The sequence below is a fragment of the Balaenoptera musculus genome, chromosome 2, assembly GCF_009873245.2.
Source record: "Balaenoptera musculus isolate JJ_BM4_2016_0621 chromosome 2, mBalMus1.pri.v3, whole genome shotgun sequence".
Classification (NCBI taxonomy): Eukaryota; Metazoa; Chordata; class Mammalia; order Artiodactyla; family Balaenopteridae; genus Balaenoptera; species Balaenoptera musculus.
The window spans coordinates 71,949,108-71,972,008 of record NC_045786.1 but is presented as its reverse complement, the minus strand read 5'-3'; the positions used below and the strand labels follow the sequence as shown (position 1 = coordinate 71,972,008).

At 33.0% G+C, this 22,901-nt stretch overlaps 1 protein-coding gene across 5 annotated transcripts in view; it reads right to left on the bottom strand.

The window, feature by feature from the left end:
- Positions 1-22,901, bottom strand: part of VPS13C (vacuolar protein sorting 13 homolog C) — a 189,961-nt gene that overhangs the window by 159,824 nt on the left and 7,236 nt on the right. For 3 of the 5 annotated variants that reach the window (XM_036841776.1, XM_036841774.1, XM_036841775.1), the window contains exons 2-5: positions 14,222-14,265; positions 11,686-11,728; positions 8,272-8,367; positions 6,756-6,857 (exon numbers count right to left, since the gene is read on the bottom strand). In XM_036841776.1, coding sequence (XP_036697671.1) covers positions 6,756-6,857; positions 8,272-8,367; positions 11,686-11,728; positions 14,222-14,265 — 285 coding nt within the window. Of the gene's footprint in view, positions 1-1,869; positions 1,933-6,755; positions 6,858-8,271; positions 8,368-11,685; positions 11,729-14,221; positions 14,266-22,901 lie in introns of all 5 variants that reach the window. The other 2 variants (XM_036841778.1, XM_036841777.1) reach the window with 1 other exon arrangement.

The following is a 22,901-nucleotide window of genomic DNA, read 5'->3' as shown; positions in this document are numbered from 1 at the left end:
CAACTGGTTCCACTGATAACCGAAACTGCACAAGTATTTGTCCTTGAGACAATTATCCTGCTTCAGTCTGCAGAAATACCTTGTGTATGCTTCCTCTTTTGTCACGAAACTTCAAAGACACATATGCTCAAGAGCTGTAATTTATTAAAATTAAAATTTTTCTATTTCATCAATGACATTCTTAAGTAAAATTGGTGCTTTTTCCATTTTATTTTGTTTTTTACTGTGAGTGATTGGTAAGGAACAATACAATGGCTCCTAATAGTATAGTTTAGTGCCACTGCCTCGATTCATGCTAACGCAGCCAGCAATGTTACACAACATTGCTTTTGCACCATCATCACCAATGTCAATACAGTGAAAACATCAAATAATGTCTTAGCATTATTATGAAAATAGTTTTGACTTTTTGAAAACCACTGCTCTAGAAGTTTTGGGTATTTTGTTTGTTTGTTTTTTAACGAGGAAGGAATATACACTCAGAAACTGGAAAAAACAAAAGGATTATAAAGTACACACAAAGTCCTGGACAACTAAATAAAGATATCATCAACAAAATTATTCTCATTTCAGAATCATCAAATTCTAGGCCTAGTTTTTTTTATCCAGGCTAATATACCTTTTTGGAATAAAAGGAAACTCTGAATCAATGAGGTTTTACTTTATAGTGACCTCTGTCTGTTTTGTTTTGTTTTTAGCAATGCTGCCCAATGATTTTGTTACATGTTTGAATGGGCCAGTGGAATTCATTTGTATCCTGGAGGCAGGTTGCTCCTAGTAGGATCAGAAAACACTGCCCCTGGCAGACTACAGAAAGCTGGTTCAATTACAACCTACAAAACTGGACAGTGAACCATGAGTATCTCCATGCTATCTTTTATATTAAACAAAGTGACTCGAAGACAAATTAACATAGTCAGCCACACTCACTCAAGGGGCAGATTTGTACAAAGAGAAACTCCTTTCAGGGTAATTTCATTCAATGCTGTGAAATCTGCATGCAACTTATTCTTCCATTTGTCATAATGAACCTAAACATTAAAGAAGTTTCTAGCAGCGAAAGTAATTATATCATAATGCTTATTATTGTTTACATTTTGAGATAGAGACCCCATTTGCCATTTAATCAAAAGAAATTTTAAGTGTGACTGAGCTAATATAATAAATTCCTGAAAAGTTATAGGGGATACAGTTAAATAAATCAAATTACTGTGTAAAATATTAGAAATTATTATTTTAATGTGCTTGGTAAACTTCCTAGGATACAAAAGAATCCTACTGTTAAATCCTAAAGCAGTCAGCCTTCAAATTTGCCTTATGTGAGGCTGTCCAGGACAGTAGTCTACCGGTGCCTCCAAAGCTACTGCAGAGGCGAAGCAAATCAGGGAGGACATGAGAAGAAAGTCACAGAAACATCTCTTATCAAGGTTCTAAATAAAGTCTCACTCAAAAAATAAAAGGTTCCATTTTATTGCTTTTTACAAAGTCTGAAAAGCACTGCTATAGGAGAGGAATTGTTTAATTGAGAAACTACTATTCTACAGAACTAAAGTCAAAAAGGCAGTCCAAATTTGAAAGTTATCTATAGATCAAACTGTAAGCTTCATAAGGGCAGTGGATTGTGTCTGTTTCACCTCATGAATATTCACCATCCAGCAGAGTGCTTGCTACTAGAAGACATTAAGTATTTGGTGAATGAATAAATGCAGAAGGTAGAGAAAAGGAAATGATGGTAAAGGGGAAAAACATGAATTACATTTCCATATTTTCTAAAAGGATGACACGTCATATGAACTCCATTAAAAGCACAAGCATGGATAAGAATATAATTTTGTATGTAGCTGAATATAATTAACCATGCATACCCACCAGGCTTGATGTCCTTGTAAACAAAGTTTTCCAAGCCATATATGAACTCCCCTGAATGTGCGCCTGCATCCGCATGGCAGCGATAACCAAAATGCAAAGCGTTTAAAAGACACCTTTAATTTTACACATAAAATATGTCTAAACTTAATTCAAAGAATTAGAAATCATGTAACAGAACAAGTAAAATCCAGTGACACCAAAACAACTTACTTCTAAGGAAATATTTTCAGTGACACCATTTTCATTCTTTCAACATATAAACTTTGTTTTCATAACATTAAAACAAAAATTCTTAATAATTAAAATTATAATAATAATTTCAAATTAAGCAAAACAGACAAATATCAATTATGGCTAATGTCTCATTGATTTGCCAAATTTTCAAAGAAAGCAAAAATCTGCTGTTTTGGTTCCCTTTTTCCCCACCATTTTGCCCATTTTCAGAATGAAATATTGCTGTGATATTTACGCTAATTTTAGAGTCAGCTGAAATGAATTCATCTTACTTTAGTGTACGTTCCATTTCAGACACATTGTCTGAATCCTTTCTATCCATTCTTGTCAGTGATGGCTAGGTAGCACCATCTTCCATTTCCCTCCTCAAATCCAGCCTAGACACCACTACAAGCTTACCTTCCTAAAACACAGCTGTGATCACATCACTCTCCGGATTTTTTTAAAAAAGTAAAACTTACTTTCTCACTGACTACCAATTAAAGTCCATTTATAAACCAGAGTCAAGAGCCAGACTGAGTTCAAATTCTAGCTCTGTCATTTTCTAGCAGCATAACCTAGAACAAGTTATTTAACTTCCAGCTTTCTCAACTATATAATGGGAACAATAAAAGCCTTTATATCATAGAATTATGACTATTAAATGAGTAAGCTGACATAAAGTATTTTGAAGAGTGACCCACAAATAGTAAATTCTCAATAATTATTGTCATCACCATCATGGCATTCAAATCTCTTAAATCTGACCTAAACTTAGCTTTCCAACTCACGTCCAGCTACGCTATCAAACTTCCAAATTCTTAGCTGCTCCCCATACATGCTCTACATTTTTTCATTTCATTGTCCCCTTTACCTAGAATGACCTCTCTCCTTTCTGCATACTCATCCTTTAGACTCAGCTGAAATATATACCTTCACAGTGTCCGCCCTGATCTGTGGCTGAATGTAATATGCCCATTATGAACTCCCGTAACACTCTTATCTATACCTCTTTGATGAGACGCAACACTCTCTCCTATTTATCACTATACATGAAGTCTTTCAACAGTAGGCTCCAGGAATTTTCTAATTTTTGTGTTTCCAACAATCTGTTGAACAGAATGGCATCAGACTTCTCAAAAGTACTTGAAAGTTAGAAGATTTTGCCTTCAAAATTCTAATTTTAAACCCAGCATTCTATCCCCAGCCAAATCAAACAAGTATGGAAGTAAATTACAAATCTTTCAGACTTGAAAGGATTTTTAAAATTATATCCAGTGTATCCTTTCTTAAAAGCTATTAGAAATGTTCTAGCAAAACAAAGGAACAAACTAACAAAGAACAAAAGGCAAGGGACCCAATGAATTAAAACAGAAGAGCAGTGAAGACCAGTTCCAGGATGACAATTATGTAGCAGAACTAAAAAAACAACCAGTTCAGAGAAAGATCTCCAAGAGGGACAGGGGGACAGGGAGAGGACCAACAAATGGGTTTGGCCAATTGGAAAATAACACTGATAGTCATATGATAGATTGATTTCATGTAGTACACAAAAAGAATTGAAGATAAATTTACAAAGAAGACCAGGCAAATAGGAAAGAAGCATTTACAAATTCAAGAAAAACAAAAGGCTACATAGCAAAGGAAATATAATCACAGTGCATTATTTGACCTATGCAGTGAACAATAATTATATTGTCATAGTAATGTAAATTTTGACTCGTAATTGGCCAAAAATTATGATATAATCATATTGTGAGAAGACAGAAAGTGGAATTTAGGGTGAAAAAATTGTAGGAGAGGTGAACTCCTTAACTACCGTAACAGGAAATCCAAGAGAGTGCCTTACATTAATACATTAGACAACCACAGAAAGTTAATATTTCTAAAATGATGGTTCCCTCTAAGAAGTGGGTCTAGAGGGTAGAGAATGGTGGAATACGAAACTGACATTTTTCATCATAAGTCTTTTTGGAAAAACTATTTGATTTTAGAGTTAATGTTAACTCTAAAATTTTAGAGTTTTTGATAAAATTAACATTTTAAAATACAGAATCTATATAGCATTTGAAAATCTTTTGGCCTCACTAGGAATTTAATATTTCCCTTTACTTTACAATAGCCTTTCCAGGAAAATAAACTCACTACAATGAAATAAAAGAAGAAAAATATCAAGAAAGTTTATTTTTACAGTTAAGCAAGCTCTCTAGAAATGAATTTATAGTTATATTTCAATTTTCTTTTTTTCCCACATAATAGTGGGCAGCACTTTATTTTAACAAATGAAACAAATTAAGTAAAAATACTTTTTTAAAGCAGATCAGCCTGAGGACTCTATTTTCATTTTTATCATCTGGTGCTTATAATTGAATCACTTCCTCTCCTTACCTCCTAGTCTCTATACATACATGATAGTGCTTTTGTGCTTTTAAAATCAAGAAATAAGTGGAAAAGTAATAAGTATGAAAAATAAAGTATGGTAATCAAGTCAAAACTATTAATTAATAATGGTGAAATAGAAAGCACCTAAAGGCCAGGGTTGTCTTATCATTCGTACGAATAACATTACCTGAACGTAGGATCCATATTCACACAAACTAGAAAAAATACTTATATGCAGTCAAGATAATTAAATGTATTTCTTGACAATTAAAGGAAAAAAACCTCTATCAACGTATTTCCCAATTCCTGAATTGATCTCTTTTATACTCAAAACATTTTTCTGACAAATCTAATGTAATAATGTTAAAACTGAGTTTCACTTTCTGAATTTTAGTTCTACCTAACAAAACCTAAATTTTATCATCCAAGAAGCTACAATGTAATGATTATATATTATATAAGCCTAACAGCCCCATTTACACAAGCTTAATACTACAGATATTCATCCCCTATAGATTTATCAAATCATCCTTAATAGCCTCTCTGCCAGACACAAATATATGTTTCCTAAGTATTGAAAACCCAGGAGTCAAAATTTCATAGGCATTTAATACAAAATGTATAGCAGGTTATCATTTTGCTGATTAAGTTGTCAACTACTAAAACAGGAGAGAGTATATACCATGCTTTTTCTTATAGCTCACTGGAAACACTAAAATATTTTTTAAGCAATCACAGCTATTTCCATTCCAAAAAAAAAAAAAACAATGAGTTTGTGGTTTGTTTCTCAAGAGGGAAAATATAACTTAATTATACATATTATAAATTATTATAAGTATATAACTACATGTTACAGCAATATATCCAAGCATATATAAATATACCTATTGATGACTACACAATTATATACATTTGTGTTAAGAAAACAGATTTAATCTGAATTGATTCAAGAAAGAAATGAAATTTTAGTGCTCTCCAAGCCTTTTTCCTCATTTTTATAAAACTTCTTCTAATTAACCAAAATTGAATAAAAAGAAATACTCACACTGAACTGTCATAAGACAAAACCACTACCACCTTGCTTTATTTGGTACATAAAAGTACTAGAAATGAAGAAAACTGTTTTCATGGAAATATAGATCCTTAAGTTTCAGCAGAAACATAAGATATGGTTAAATATGAAAAGCGAAAGGAAAAAACATGTTTAGGCTTTTAAAAAATTCTACCATTAAGATAGCCTCTGTATTTTAAGTATTTTAGTACATTTTGTAAAAGAATCAATAATTCTGAATAAGAGAAAAACACTTGTGGCAAAAAGAATTAGAATCATTGATAAAGAATTTTAATCAGCAAGCTATTTTTAAGAGAGATTTCTTATTGATTTAAATAAATAGCAGCAGCTTAAGCTAGGAAAGATATCTTATTATAAGATCTAAATATAATTTTTGTCATTTCTAACTCAACATTTGCCACATCTTTTAAGAGAGACCAAAGAGAAATGCCTTAGCATTTCTAGTACCATCTTCTTTCATCACAGAAATATATAAACATGCTACTAAATGACACAAAAATGATGTAAAATGCTATAACTCTCACACCCCTATCTGCAATTGGGGTATGATTTGACTTGAAAGAGAAAAACAAACTTGGAAAGGCTTGGAAAAGTCCTTCAACTCACCATCCTATAGACTACTCTTTTTCATCCTATCCTTATTGTTGCTCCATAAACCAAAATAAAATAGTCACCAGATTTATTTTTAGATAAAAACAAAACATTAAAACTTGAGACAAGATCTTAAAATGCTGAAATCTGAAAAATCAAGTTTTTAAAACTATCATGTATAATATAAAGAGATAGCTAAGAAAAGATTTACAGCACCATTTCCTCTAAACATTATTTCACTATATTAATATACCAAACCTTATTATCTTTCAACAACACGTGTGAAAATGCAGACAAAGAAACCATTAACCTTTGGGGAAAACAAACAGGCTTGCAAGAACTCAAAGAATCTGGGAAGTCTCCATTACGTAGCACAGGAGAAATGACTGGTAAGAAAAGTAAGAAAATTTAACTGGCAGTGAGATAAAATAATCACAAAGGCAATGATTCCCAAGTGTGAGTCATTAAAATCTTTACAATCAATATTGTGAGATATGATTTTAAAAGAAGATTCTTTCTTTGGAACTACAGCTTATGAAGGCCTATGAACGAATCCTCCTTACAGAGCATTAAATATATCTAAAATATAGGTATATGTACATTTATCTAAAACATAAACTTATTGTACCTTTCTCTGCTGCTTTTTGAAGGGCTTCTTCAATTCGGGATAACTCTTTCTGTTTAATATCTTGCAAGGATTTTTCTTCCTTTTCAGCATCATATTTAATACCTAAAAATGTATAGTTAATTCACACGTCCAGAAAGGCAACTAATAAATAAACAAATAAGAAAAGTTCAGCCTCATTATAATATTGTATTGTGTGTGTAGTAAGTAATTTTTTGTAAGTCAAAAAACATTTATATTCTTTAGATTGGTTTTACAAAAAGGTTAAACATAAATGATTCCTATTTATTTACAAAGCTTATATCAAAAGGAAAAGGACAGAAGGAAAGGAATTAAAGGGAGAAAGAAGATAGGAGAAAGGATATTTGGGGAAAAGGGTGCGTAGAAAGGTGAAAGGGAGGAACAAAGAGAAGGCAGAAAGTATACCAAAAAATTTCCAGTTATTATATCTGAGTGGTAAAATTTTGAGTAACTACAAAAAACGTGTAATATCCAATACCCACTGGTATCAATGTAAGATTGATGAAAAGACTTTCAGAAAGTAATTCAAGAACATGTATCAACAATCATAAAACATATATATCCTTTTAATCTAGTAATCTCATTTCTGATCATGTATCCTAAGGGAGTAACACAAAATGAGTAAGATATCTATAAGAAGGAGGAGTTTATAATGTTCACTGTATAAGCAAAAAACAGTTGGCAGACCATAATGGAATATCATATAGCCTTTCAAAATTGTCACTATCACCATGAAAACTGTGAAACATATCAAAAATATATATATTAACCAAAAAAGTCAGATCCATGTTGTATATATAGTGTAATAAATGCTACATCAAATCAAGTATGCATACAGTAAAGACTGGAAAACAAAAGGTAAAAATAAAAATTGTTTCTTTTATGGTTGAGAAAATATAAGTAATTTTTCCCTAAAATACCCAAACTTTTCTTAACATTATATTGTACTCAAACTGAAAAAACATTAATAATGAAAGATATCACTTTAAAAAACATCACACTTTAAAAATTAAAATACTATATTTTATAATGAAAAAAATTATCTACACACATTTTTGAAAGAACAGTCACTCAAAATCAGAAGCAACAAAATGGGAAAAAAAAATTTCCAGTCTGTAGATTAACACATTTTAAAAAACTTATTTACTTTCATTCCCAAAAGTAAAAGTCTAATGTATCTCAACTTAATAGGAAGCCTTAGTTGTAGAATAATTATTCATTGAGGATAGAATAAATTTCACAAATGGTTGAAATTATTCTTTCCAACAATAGCATAAAAATATTTTACATAAAATGTGGTAATATATGTGTGTGTATGTGTAAAATGTATGTATTGTATATGTGTACATATATGAATATGATTAGTTTATTTCTATTATCTTCTATTTTACTAAACATATTAAAATACTTAACGTAGGTACCAATTTAATTTTACTATGATGCTATATAATTGTACTATGATGTTTACTATAATGCTTATAAACCTAAAATAACATACTTGCCCCAGGGACAACAAGCAGGTATAATCCCTCTAGGCTCGCAACAACAGCTTCTCCATAAAGGTTTTTCCAAGGAATCTTCAAAGTTAATTTATCTAAAGGAACATAATTTCAACCTTCTTATTTGGATGCTCAAGAAGATATACATTTCTCACTTTTCATTAAGAGAGAAAGTAGACAAAACCCTTCACACATATAGTATGTACATCACTCAGACAAAAAAAGAAAAAAAACCCCAACACAGTTTAAAACATCTTTTCCATATTGTATTACCATTAAGGTGACTATTCACGTTGTGCTTTATATTTTTCAAACCTTTTGATAACTATTAATTCATTTAATATTCCCAAACCATAAGAAAAATGAGGCAACTATTACTTCAGTTTTGAAAAAAAGGAAACTCAGTCCCAGACAGGTTAAATTATATGCTTAAGTCCACCCAAGTCATCAATGGAACCAGAATTGATGGTCTGAATATTGTACATGCTGTTCTAGCCACACCTACAACTTCATCTCTACAGCATTAGTATAAAAAAAAAAAATCTGTTCAAGATCTCAGGAATTGAAGCGGCAACACAGAGAAGAGTACCAAAGGAATAGAACTTTGACAGTATGCCAAATTGCTACAACTGGAAGAGGCCAACCCTAAAGGCAAGGTATACTGTTTTATGGTTACTAGTATTATGAGTTACAGGAGTTCAGACCAGTTATATTCTAAATATCTACTTATAAATCTCATGAAAGGCAGAACACATCTTCTCTCTTAGAAACAATGGTATTAATATCAGGTCCTTCAGAAACTTACCTACAGAAACTTTCTCACCCATAATAATAGATGAACTATGGCCCTAATTGTCACTAAGCCAAGTTTGGAGTTTTACGGAAAAAAGCTACGCAAAGCAGGAGAGAAGACAAAAAGGGCATATTCTCAGCTAAATTCTGAAATGGGCAAAATCTGTCTTTGGTATCTTTCCACATTTATTTCCTTACTCTCTTCCCAATCTTTAGTATGCCCTCTTTCCAGGTCTCCGGGTAGCCAATGTCCCAGTCTGCCCTCAACTGTATTAGAGCAATTCTATCCAAACCTTTTCTACCCCACAGTTTTCCATGTTCCAAAATTAAATACCTTCTCTCATCACAATTTAAAAAATAATGACCCTACAGTCATTATACTGAGAGCTATAGTTCTCTCAGTGCTGCCGATCAGACTCTTAAGACAAAGAATCTGATTCAACTAAGTCATGCTAATATGTGAATGACTAAGCTACTTATACCACCAGAATCATTGGCACTTTTAAATAAAGATGCTGAAAGCTCAAAAAATTGTTAAACAGGATAAGAAGCTGAAGAGGAAATAAAATAATGCAATGCAAAGGGAGGATATCTTGATTCACCTGAATGGCTATGGACGCAAGCCAGTTTTAGCTGGGAATCTCTTACCAAGGTTAAAATCTCGAATTATTTCTCCATCTAAATTTTTATTTTTCTCCAGCTTATAAACCTGATGAGTTTCTTAAATGGTTCCCACTTCAGAGGACCCAGAGGTAATGCCAGTCATTTCTAAGTCTGTTGATTTTATAGTGAGTACCACCTATATTTATAATGGATAGTGTTTTATTTGTAGTTATCTCACCAACTCCTCAAAACTGATTTGATTGCCTTCTTGGTGAGCATGAGACTGAAAAAGTGGGAAATGCCCCTTTAACATACCAAAAAGAGATTACCTGTTCTCTAAACCTTTTCTTCTCTCCTTTTACCCTAACTCATTATCCTCCCATTCTTAATTATTCTGTATTACACTGAAATTTAAGTTAGTTATGTTACTGCCTTCCTTTTATAGATCACAAAATTTTTTAAATTTTTAAGTAAAAGGAGTATCCACAAATATGTCTAGCTCTTAGAAAACCAAAACATCCTTGAGTCCACTTAGCCACACTAACTCTACAGGTTAGGTGTAATATTTTAACCTAACAGCAATTTAATAACTAATATAAATGCCTCATAAACCCAAAAACAGGGATAAGTAGAAAGAAAATAGGTTTTGCATCCTTACATGTAAAGGGTCTCTCATAACTCAGTGAGTAACCCTGAAGGAAGCCATTAAATTCTTATAATACTTTAAAAGCAAAGAGAATAAACTCTGAACCATTAGAAAATCTCTTCCAAAATATAAATCTAGTTGTAATAATATAATGAATAACGTATTAAGTTCTTTAGTCAAAAATAACTCATCCAATACCCTGGAAATGACAATGCAATATTTTGTACTAATTTTAGATCTCTCTAACTTCTTTGAGGACAAAGATATCATATGTAGCCTTGCTTCTCCCACAGCTATGTATCTCAAAGGTAAAAGAATGAATGAATGGCTATAACTTCACTCAAGGATTTCAATAAAGCATGTAGGGCTGCAACAATACTTCTAGAACATTGCTAAACATCACCACCTCACAAAGCACAAGCCTCTGTGTAACAGATGAACAAAAAATCTAACGCGAGCCCTAAGGGATACTTTCGATCTAAGGGAAATTTTTTCAAGGAAAAAAAAAAGGAAAGTTTATATTAAAATTTTTTAGTTGTTATAAAACGAACACATATATATGATATAATGTGGATTCACAGAAGTATTCAAGTAATTACTAAGAGATACTAGAACAGTAAAAGACAAAGCCTCCCTTGAATACAAAATAATGAATGAAGAAGGAAAGTGATGTGGTGAAGTAGCAGGGTGATGGGGGTGGAAGGAAGGATGGTGGCATAAGTGAAAATTCTAAAGTAAGGGTAAGTCATCTAGGGTTGTAATTTATATTTTTTAAAAAAGTAAAAACCAAGTAGTATGGACTAGTTGAAAGGACTTGATATATTAAACTTCCTATTAAAAAATTTCTCCAACAAAGATGTATGCTTAGTTATGGCTGATCTTAGTGTAAGAGCTTAGCTGCAAAGGAAGACTTTCTGCTTAACAAAACATATCCTCTATGCCACACTGCTGCACAATGTATCAAGTGAAATGGCTGAACAAAACATGAGGGAAATAAGCTACACTTAAATTCTCTTTACTAGAGTTTGCAAATTACACTACTTTGACATATGAAGAAAAATCACACAAAATTTGCATTTCGATTTTGAAAATGAAGATATTTTTGTGTGGTGGAACCAGGCCTGAAAAACATCATTGCAGTTCAAATGTCCTTCCACTTTAGAGGGTAATTTTCTAACCTTTTGTGAAAAACTTTGATGTATGTACTAGGTATAGTATACATTCGGCTCAGAACTCAGAAAGCTCTAATCAACATAAACCAAAAACCTCTCACATTTTTTTCAAGCTAAAAATGATGTTTGAGATTAAATAACAGGAACAATAAAAAACTAAAAGGACGAAGAAAAATTCAAATGAAGAGTGAAGTACTTACCAATTTGGCCAGCCCTGACTTTAAAAGGAACATCCAATTCACTCTTCAGAAGAAAGAAAAAAGATTAAAGAACATCTTAAATTATTAAGCCCCCACCCAAATCACCTTTCTATCATCATTTAAATACACAATCATCTCTAAGGAAAAACAAAATAAATTTTCTATATTTGAGTAACTCATAAAGGATATGTTTCTCAGCTGAAAAAAAAAGTTCTTATTAACTTACACTTGACTTTAAAGAAAGAATTCATAAGAGAAGCAAAATTATAAATAAGAACAACAGAAAAAGAGTCTGTAGTTAAAGAAAGTAATTGGGTAAACTGGTTAGTTGTTTTAATAAACCAAACCAAGCCAGATGGAAATTCCATGAATTTTTAAAGTAACAGATGGACACTGCTTATGTGAAATACTAAAAGGAAGAAAAAGGAAGATTCTTTTCACTTAAATAAGTTGAAAACAATAACTGAACAACAATCCTCTCTCAAGTAAAATATTCAGTAAATGAATAAACAAATCTTAAAAGGCAGATTCCCAACATATTATCTACCATATTAGCATTTACTTTAGATAAGTTACTAACAGGTACCCATCAATAAGGATGAACTTTCACTTATCTAGATTCCAAATCACTGGAAAGTTCAAATAACTTTTTTATTCACAGAGTACTAACCAATAACTGATATTCACAATGTTCGCTTGAGTCTTTAAAATAATTAAAAATTCAACCAGTCAGAATAGCCTTTCTGTTAGGTGTACCTTACATGCTAATACTACGGAAATCTGGCAACTTAAATACATACTTTAGGTAAGAATTAACCAATCAATTAAAAATTAACTAAAAAATAAATAAATAAATAATTAACTAAAATAATCAATTTACCCACTCATCTGATTACTCAACTATTCTAAGTAAACAGAAACTGAAGAAAACACTAACAGATTTTGACAATAAACCTTTTTTTAGACCCAAACAAAAAATCCTCACTGGTAATGAGAGAGCAGCTCTACCCTCCAGGGGTTGGGCAGGGGAAGGGGACAAATAAATTCAAGGGTCTTCATATCATACAGGATACCAATGGAAAACTATACACTTCTATAAGTGTGGTCTCACACTCATTTTAATCTCCTGAAATAATTTTTCACACAAAATAAATGTAAAGAACCCATATCAAAGTAAAACCTCACCAAGATGGATTAACTGGGGAATGGAGGCTAGTTTGAATTAATGGAGAATATAAATTACAAAATAATTTATTAGATTTAATCATAACCAAAATTCAAATTAGGCTAACAGAGTTCAATCTGTCATTTAAGTATATTAGATACCTATACTCTGCAACCACAATTCTATTTAGACTTATTATCTTCTAAAATATTTTCGTTAAGTAGAGTAAAAATAGCCTTTATTCCAATCTCTAGCAATGGAACCTTAAGTTCTAAAATTTTGGATAAAATTTTTAAAATTACAGCATCCTATATAAAGGGAGGGAAAGAAAATTTAAATATTTTGAGAGTCCACTACTTGCCAGGCTCTACTTTTTATTTTATTCAAGCCACAAAGGCACACAAATATTATACTGTTTTGTATTACTAACTTTGTTCTAAAGATGATTAAACTGATGCTCAAAGAAATTGAGTAACTTGCCAAAAGTCACACAGCTGGTCAAAGCCAGAGCTACCACTCAAACCCAGGTCGGCCAGAGTACAAGGTCCATGACCTTTCCACTATGCCAGTAACAAAATAAACTGTTACTTCTTGAGTTCTACTCCTAGATCTTCAACATCCAAAACTGGCTTCCATGAGACCAGTCATGGGAGAACTTTGTGTATAAGGCTCTCCTTAATTACACAGTTCATCATGTAGAAATTCAACCAGAGGTCAAAGCTAGGATTATAAAACATAATGTAGGTTAATTATAAATCTGACCTATTGATTAAAGAATAAACTCATTCTTAAGACATTTCATAAACTCAAATTAAGTCCAAGAGGCTAAAGACAAAGGGGGGTAGGGATCTTGGAAGATGGGGAGAGTTTTGTTTTTAGCTCAATAGTAAATGACCCAAATTACTGTCTAGAGCTAGATTCCAAAAAATTCTATTTTACCTCTTAACATTACCATGGTATTACAAGGCTGGACTGCCAATATATTTCCAAAAAATACAATCATTTATTAGATACATTGTTAAAATAAAGCCCTTATTTACCTGAAAACTATTTAAAGATAATTCTGAAGAAAACTATTTCATTAAGACAAATATCTACTACAAAGCTATACAGTCAAATATATAAAAGGGAAAAACATTATTATTTTCCAAGAGATACTATTTCGATCATCAGGAAAAAAAATTTTTTCCTAAATCTTTAATCTCAGATTTTCCTAGAGCAAACAGTTAAAAAAGTAATCCTTCGTTGTGCGACTCAATCACTTCATCTGGCACCTGGTACCAGATACCTAGTAACCAGGGTTTCCTTTAGCTTACCGAATTAACTGAGTAGTCAACATAGTTAAAAAAAAAAAAAAAAAAAAAAACTTACCAGAGCATTTTCTTTTATTTGTAGATTATCTAAAGCCACATTACCTTTAAAAAATAAAAGACAAAAATATGAAGTTAATACACCAAATAGTATAACCTGTCTTAATGCAAAACCAAACACTATGACACTATGCTAAATGCTAAGAAGTGAGCAAAGAAAACTTCAAGAACTTAAGAAGCTACTGGCACAAAAGAGTTGCTACTTATAGACAAGAAGTATTAGTTGTAAATATTTTAGGTTAGCCCAATGCAAAACAAATTACAAAATAGCTAATCAGGCTAACACTTAATGAGAAAGAAGTTGAAACACACCACTGTAAAGCAATTATACTCTAATAAGATGTTAACCAAAAAAAAAAGAAGTTGAAGACTTTCAGACTAAAGAACTTTAGAACAAAAGAAAGTATCCATCATTTTTAATGATTAAGCCAAAATCTCAGAAGAAGGAAGTAAAGAGGTGACTATTATAATAGATCAAATATCCTGTAACCCAGGATTCTTTCCTTAATCATGGTGTCAGTGAATATGTTCTACAAGACAACAGTGTTAATCTTTTAAAACTTCAAACATCCTACTTTCCCAGTAATTATTGTTTATGCTTCTAATATTCTTTCATTAGTCCAACTTTTTAAAAGTCTATTCAGATATTAAGTTATAAAAAACTAAAGCCACAATGACATGATTACATGACTCAAATTTTAAACACTGCACCTATATGTTGATACACAATATGTAAGTATTCTTGCTTACATAAAAACTTAAGCAAAAGAAAAAAGTTTTCATTTCACTTAAAGTCTCTAAAGATTACTAAAACTAAAGTTTCAACACTAAATACAAGTATAAATTATGCAGTTATGCATTTTCTTAATCACTCATGACACATTTATTTTTTAAGAAAATACTATGCTTCTTATAAACAGATAACAAACAACTACAAGACTAGATAGTAAAATAATCACAGCTGTTATTGCCATATAATAAAGTTCATTTCCTTTATATAAGCATATTGTAAATTTCCTAAGATAAACTTAAAAACTTCAAAAGGAAAGTAAGAGGTAAGAAGCCTCACAAATGGGAAAAAAATACTATAACATAATAATAGGAAGAAAGCGTCTACAATATACTGCAGAGAAATTAAAACCTGAAGTAGGCAGTAACTTCAGAGTCAAAGAGATAGATTAATAAGTTATTTTGGAGATAGCCACATCCACCACAGGGCAGACAGCAGAACCAAGAAGAACTACAATCCTGCAGCCTGTGGAAGGAAAACCACATTCACAGAAAGATAGACAAAATGAAAAGACAGAGGACTGTGTACCAGATGAAGGAACAAGATAAAACCCAAAAGAAACAACTAAATGAAGTGGAGCTAGGCAACCTTCCAGGAAAAGAATTCAGAATAATGATAGTGAAGATGATCCAGAATCTCAGAAAAAGAATGAAGGCAAAGATCGAGAAGATGCAAGAAATGTTTAACAAATACCTAGAAGAATTAAAGAACAAACACCTAGAAGAATTAAAGAACAAACAGAGATAAACAATACAATAACTGAAATGAAAAATACACTAGAAGCAATCAACAGCAGAATAACTGAGGCAGAAGAACGGATAAGTGACCTAGAAGACAGAATGGTGGAATTCACTGCCACAGAAGAGAATGAAGAAAAAGAATGAAAAGAAATCAAGACAGCCTAAGAGACCTTTGGGACAACATTAAACACAGCAATATTCGCATTATAGGGGTCCCAGATGGAGAAGAGAGAGAGAAAGGACCCGAGAAAATATTTGAAAAGATTATAGTCGAAAACTTCCCTAACATGGGAAAGGAAATAGCAACCCAAGTCCAGGAAGTGCAGAGAGTCCTAGGCAGGATAAACCCAAGGAGAAACATGCTGAGACACATATTAATCAAACTAACAAAAATTAAAGACAAAGAAAAATTATTAAAAGCAACAAGGGAAAAATGACAAATAACTTACACGGGAACTCCCATAAGGTTAACAGCTGATTTCTCAGCAGAAACTCTACAAGCCAGAAGGGAATGGCACTATGAATTTAAAGTGATGAAAGGTAAGAACCTACAACCAAGATTACTCTACCCAGCAAGGATCTCATTCAGATTCGACAGAGAAATCAAAAGCTTTACAAACAAGCAAAAGCTAAGAGAAATCAGCACCACCAAACCAGCTCTACAACAAATGCTAAAGGAACTTCTCTAAGTGGGAAACACAAGAGAAGAAAAGGACCTACAAAAACAAACCCAAAACAATTAAGAAAATGGCAACAGGAACATACATATTGATAATTACCTTAAATGTGAATAGGTTAAATACTCCAACCAAAAGACACAGGCTGGCTGAATGGATACAAAAACAAGACCCATATATATGCTGTCTACAAGAGACCCACTTCAGACCTACAGACACATACAGACTGAAAGTGAAGGGATGGAAAAAGATTTTCCATGCCAATGGAAATCAAAAGAAAGCTGGAGTAGCAATACTCACATCAGATAAAATAGACTTTAAAATAAAGAATGTTACAAGAGACAAGGAAGGACACTACATAATGATCAAGGGATCAATCCAAGAAGAAGATATAACAATTATAAATATATATGCACCCAACATAGGAGCACCTCAATACATAAGGCAACTGCTAACAGCTATAAAAGAGGAAGTCAACAGTAACACAATAACAGTGGGGGACTTTAACACCTCACTTACACCAATGGACAGATCACCCAGACAGAAAATTAATCAGGACACACGAGCCTTAAATGACACAATAGACCAGATAGACTTAACTGATATTTATAGGACATTCCATCCTAAAACAGCAGATTACACTTTCTTCTCAAGTGCACACGGAACATTCTCCCAGACAGATCACATCTTGGGTCACAAATCAAGCCTCGGTAAATTTAAGAAAACTGAAATCATATCAAACATCTTTTCCAACAACAACGCTATGAGATTAAAAGTCAATTACAGCGGGAAAAAATGTAAAAAACACAAACACATGGACGCTAAACAATACATTGTTAAATAACCATGAGATCACTGAAGAAATCAAAGAGGAAATCAAAAAACACCTAGAGACAAATTACAATGAAAACACGACAATCCAAAACCTATGGGATGCAGCAAAAGAAGTTCTAAGAGGGAAGTTTATAGCAATACAATCCTACCTCAAGAAACAAGAAAAATCTCAAATAAACAATCTAATCTTACACCTAAAGGAACTAGAGAAAGAAGAATAATCAAAACCCAAAGTTAGCAGAAGGAAAGAAATCATAAAGATCAGAGCAGAAATAAATGAAACAGAAACAAAGAAAACAATAACAAAGATCAATAAAACTAAAAGCTGATTCTTTAAGTAGATAAACAAAATTGATAAACCATTTGCCAGACTCATCAAGAAAAAGAGGGAGAGGACTCAAATCAATAAAATTAGAAATGAAAAAGGAGAAGTTACAACAAACACCACAGAAATACAGTGTCATAAGAGACTACTACAAGCAACTCTATGCCAATAAAATGCACAACCTGGAAGAAATGGACAAATTCTTAGAAACATATAACTTTCCAAGACTGAACCAGGAAGACATAGAAAATATGAACAGACCAATCACAAGTAATGAAATCGAAACTGTGATTAAAAATCTTCCAACAAACAAAAGTCCAGGACCAGATGGCTTCACAGGTGAATTCTATCAAACATTTAGAGAAGAGCTAACCCCCATCTTTCTCAAACTCTTCCAAAAACTTGCAGAGGAAGGAACACTCCCAAACTCATTCTACGAGGTCACCATCACCCTGATACCAAAACCAGACAAAGATACTACAAAAAAAGAAAACTACAGACCAATATCACTGATGAATATAGATGCAAAAATTCTCAACAAAATACTAGCAAACAGAATCCAACAACACATTTAAAGGATCATAGACCAGGATCCAGTGGGATTTATCCCAGGGATGCAAGGATTCTTCAATATACGCAAATCAATGTGATACACCATATTAACAAATTGAAGAATAAAAACCATATGATCATCTCAATAGGTGCAGAAAAAGCTTTTGACAAAATTCAACACCCATTTATGATAAAAACTCTCCAGAAAGTGGGCACAGAGGGAACCTACCTCAACATAATAAAGGCCATATACGACAAGCCCACAGCAAACATCATTCTCAATGGTAAAAAACTGAAAGCATTTCCTCTAAGATCAGGAACAAGACAAGGATGTCCACTCTCGCCACTATTATTCAACATAGTTTTGGAAGCCCTAGCCATGGCAATCAGAGAAGAAAAAGAAAGAAAAGGAATCCAAATCAGAAAAGAAGAAGTAAAACCGTCACTGTTTGCAGATGACATGATACTATACATAGAGAATCCTAAAGATGCCACCCGAAAACTACTAGAGCTAATCAATGAATTTGGTGAAGTGGTAGGATACAAAATTAATGCACAGAAATCTCTTGCATTCCTATACACTAACAACGAAATATCAGAAAGAGAAATTAAGGAAACAATCCCATTCACCATTGCAACCAAAAGAATAAAATACCTAGGAATAAACCTACCTAAGGAGGTAAAAGACCTATACTCAGAAAACTAAGACACTGACGAAAGAAATCAAAGATGACACAAACAGATGGAGAGATATACCATATTCTTGGATTGGAAGAATCAATATTGTGAGAATGACTATATGACCCAAAGCAATCTACAGATTCAATGCAATCTCTATCAAATTACCAATGGCATTTTCTACAGAACTAAAACAAAAAATCTTAAATTTGTATGGAGACACAAAAGACCCCGAATAGCCAAAGCAATCTTGAGGGAAAAAAAACAGAGCTGGAGGACTCAGACTCCCTGACTTCATACTATACTACAAAGCTACAGTAATCAAGACAATATGGTACTGGCACAAACAGAACTATAGATCAATGGAACAGGATAAAAAGCCTGAAGATAATCCCACACACCTATGGTCAACTAATCTATGACAAAGGAGGCAAGGATATACAATGGAGAAAAGACAGTCTCTTCAATAAGTGGTGCTGGGAAAACTGGACAGCTAATGTAAAAGAATGAAATTAGAACACTCCCTAACACCATACACAAAAATAAACTCAAAATGGATTACAGACCTAAATGTAAGACTGGACACTATAAAACCCTTAGAAAAAAACATAGGAAGAACACTCCTTGACATAAATCACAGCAACATCTTTTTTGATCCACCTCCTAGAGTAATGGAAATAAAAATAAACAAATGGGACCTAATGAAACTTAAAAGCTTTTTCACAGCAAAGGAAACTATAAACAACACAAAAAGCAACCCTCAGAATGGGAAAAAATATTTGCAAACGAATCGACAATGGATTAATCTCTAAAATATATACACAGCTCATGCAGCTCAATACTAAAAAACAAACAACCCAATCAAAAAATGGGCAGAAGACCTAAACAGACATTTCTCCAAAGAAGACATACAGATGGCCAAGAGGCACATGAAAAGCTGCTCAACATCACTAATTATTAGAGAAATGCAAATCAAAACTACAATGAGGTATCACCTCACACGGTCAGAATGGCCATCATCAAAAAGTCTACAAACAACAAATGCTGGAGAGGCTGCTGAAAAAAGGGAACCCTTTTACCCCGTTGGTGGGAATGTAAATTGATACAGCCACTATGGAGAACAGTATGGAGGTTCCTTTAAAAACTAGAAACAGAGCTACCATATGGTCCAGCGATCCCCCTCCTGGGCATATACCAGGGAAAACCATAATTCAAAAGGATACATGCATCCCAATGTTCATTGCAGCACTATTTTCAATAGCCAGGACATGGAAGCAACCTAAATGCCCATCAACAGATGAATGGGTAAAGAAGATGTGGTACATATATACAATGGAATATTACTCAGCCATAAAAAGGAATGAAACTGGGTCATTTGTTGAGACGTGGATGGATCTAGAGACTGTCATACAGAGTGAAGTAACTCAGAAAGAGAAAAACAAATATCGTATATTAACACATATATGTGGAATCTAGAAAAATGGTACAGATGAACTGGTTTACAAGACAGAAATAGAGACACAGATGTAGAGAACAAACGTACGGACACCAAGGAGGGAAAGCAGTGGGGGGCGGTGGTGGTGGGAGGAACTGGGAGATTGGGATTGACATATATACACTAATATGTATAAAACAGATAACTAATCAGAATCTGCGGTATAAAAAAATAAATTAAATAACTTAAAAAAAAAAAGTAAAAATAAAAACCAATTCAACAACACCAACAACAAGTTACTCTGGAGGCAGAATTGACAAGATGTCATCACTGACCAAATACAGGAATAATACAGTAGTCATGGAAAACTGACATGGTTGAGAATTGGGAAAAAATCCTTAAAAAGCATTATATGTATAAAAATTATATAAAGTGGAAAAATATTCCTGGGTTTAATTCTGTCAGACAGCGAATTACAAAAAATTACAATTGGGAATTCTACTCAGGCCTAAAGAATTGATCTGCACATAAGCTAGTGCATATTTGAAGGAATCCAAACCAATTTAACACGATCTAAGACCATACGGAGACTTGTAAACTTGCTCATGAATTTTGATTGTCCTACCCATTAATTTTCAACTAGTGGGTCAAGGGTCACCAGGAGTGCTCACAAGTAACCTGCAGTAGATATGAAGCATTTTCTAATAATTATTAAGGCACTAACATAAGTACCCTCATAAGAAGCACACTTTCTGGGCTTCCCTGGTGGTGCAGTGGTTGAGAATCCGCCTGCCAATACAGGCGACACGGGTTCGAGCCCTGGTCTGGGAAGATCCCACATGCCGCGGAGCAACTGGGCCCATGAGCCACAATTACTGAGCCTGCGCGTCTGGAGCCTGTGCGCCGCGATAGTGAGAGGCCCGCGCACCGCGATGAAGAGTGGCCCCCGCTTGCCACAACTAGAGAAAGCCCTGGCACAGAAACGAAGACCCAACACAGCCAAAAATAAATTAATTAATTAATTAATTTAAAAAAAAAAAAGCACACTTTCTACTGCAGTGACATTCTCGTTCTTTAATGAAGTAATAGATGGTATTTAACATGTGAAATACTGAAAACTACCAATATGGCTAACAGAGCTAAACAAGTATATTGAGAAAGGCAGATTAAAAAACGGTAATGGCGATTATTGCTAGGAGGTAGAATTAAGAATTTTTTATTAATGTTCTTCAGTATTTTCTAGTTTTTACAATAAACAGGTATTACTTTCATGTTAAAAACTATTACACAAATTGTAATATGAAATGGGGAAACAAAACAAGGTAAATTCTAATGTCAATATGACCTCAATATGTTTTATATAAATTCTTCCTATATTTACTATTTACCTTCTCTACAGACACATAAAAAAATCTATTTCTACTACTTAGAGTCCAGCAAACAAATGCATACTTCCTCTCTGAAAAATGTGAATGTTATCTAACAAACAGTAAATATAACAATGAAATAAGAATGATACAGTCTATGAATTATTTGCACTGAAGGAAGAGCCACTAGTCCTAACACAAAGAAAAGGGGAGGAACAGCAGTGTATTTCTGATTAACACCAGGGTAAAAGTGCATTCATTCATTCAACCAGTAGATGCGTGCCTTATTTAAGTAAGGCACTGGGCTAAGAAGTACTCTTCCACTAAAATGCATGCTTTTCTGAAGATACAGAAAGCAGACTCCCTCCTAAATATCAACCATCTTATATTTAACTCAATACTAGGGAAAAAGTTAAGATTTAGCTTTCCATTTCTATTCAAGATAACATAATGCTATACACATGCAAATAACTTTAATAACTATAATCAGATCACCCTGGGCTAAGAACACACAGAGGCCATAGGAAGTTCCTGAAAACCTAGAGGAAGGGTAAATATGTGTCTAATATTTTAACAATAACCAAAAAAAAAAAAAAAAAGGCAAGGGGAGAATGACTAATAATTGGAGATGGAAAGACTTAACTCTGCCAGCAAGGAAGGCACTAAAGCCAACCCCACAATCAAGTGTCCCTAATCCCATGAATTTCTAAAGAAACCAAGGTGAGAGACAAGTAGAGAAGTTCTGTGAAATGATTTCCTTCTACGATGGACTGGCCAGCCTAAAGGATGACAGCAAGCAATGAGTGTAGTCTGGCTTCAGAAGACAAAGTTTCTGATTTTTAACCCTGTATGATACTCATAAATAAACAGAAACATTTTGGATGAGCATACATGACTAGAGTCACATATACAGTTTCAAAGCTAATCTTGAAGGATATTTTAACAAGTATCTTAAAAAAGTAAATCCTGGATCAAAATTTATCTAATAATCTTTACAAATGAACCAGAAGAGGGGAATGAAAGTAAATCCATTAAATTAGCAAATAAAACCAAGGCAAGCAGAGTTGGAGCCATCTCAGAAAAGTTCAATAGAAAAAGAAATGGTTGCTAAATTACAGAAAATAACAAGGTTAGCATATTTATGAATAAGAATCAAATGGTACTGGCATAATTTGGAACAAGCCCACCTCAGTCCAAGAATGGCTTTTAAAACACAAAATGGCCTACAAAATAAACGCAAGAAATATAGTGCTGATGTTAAATACCTCCAGTCAGAAATAACC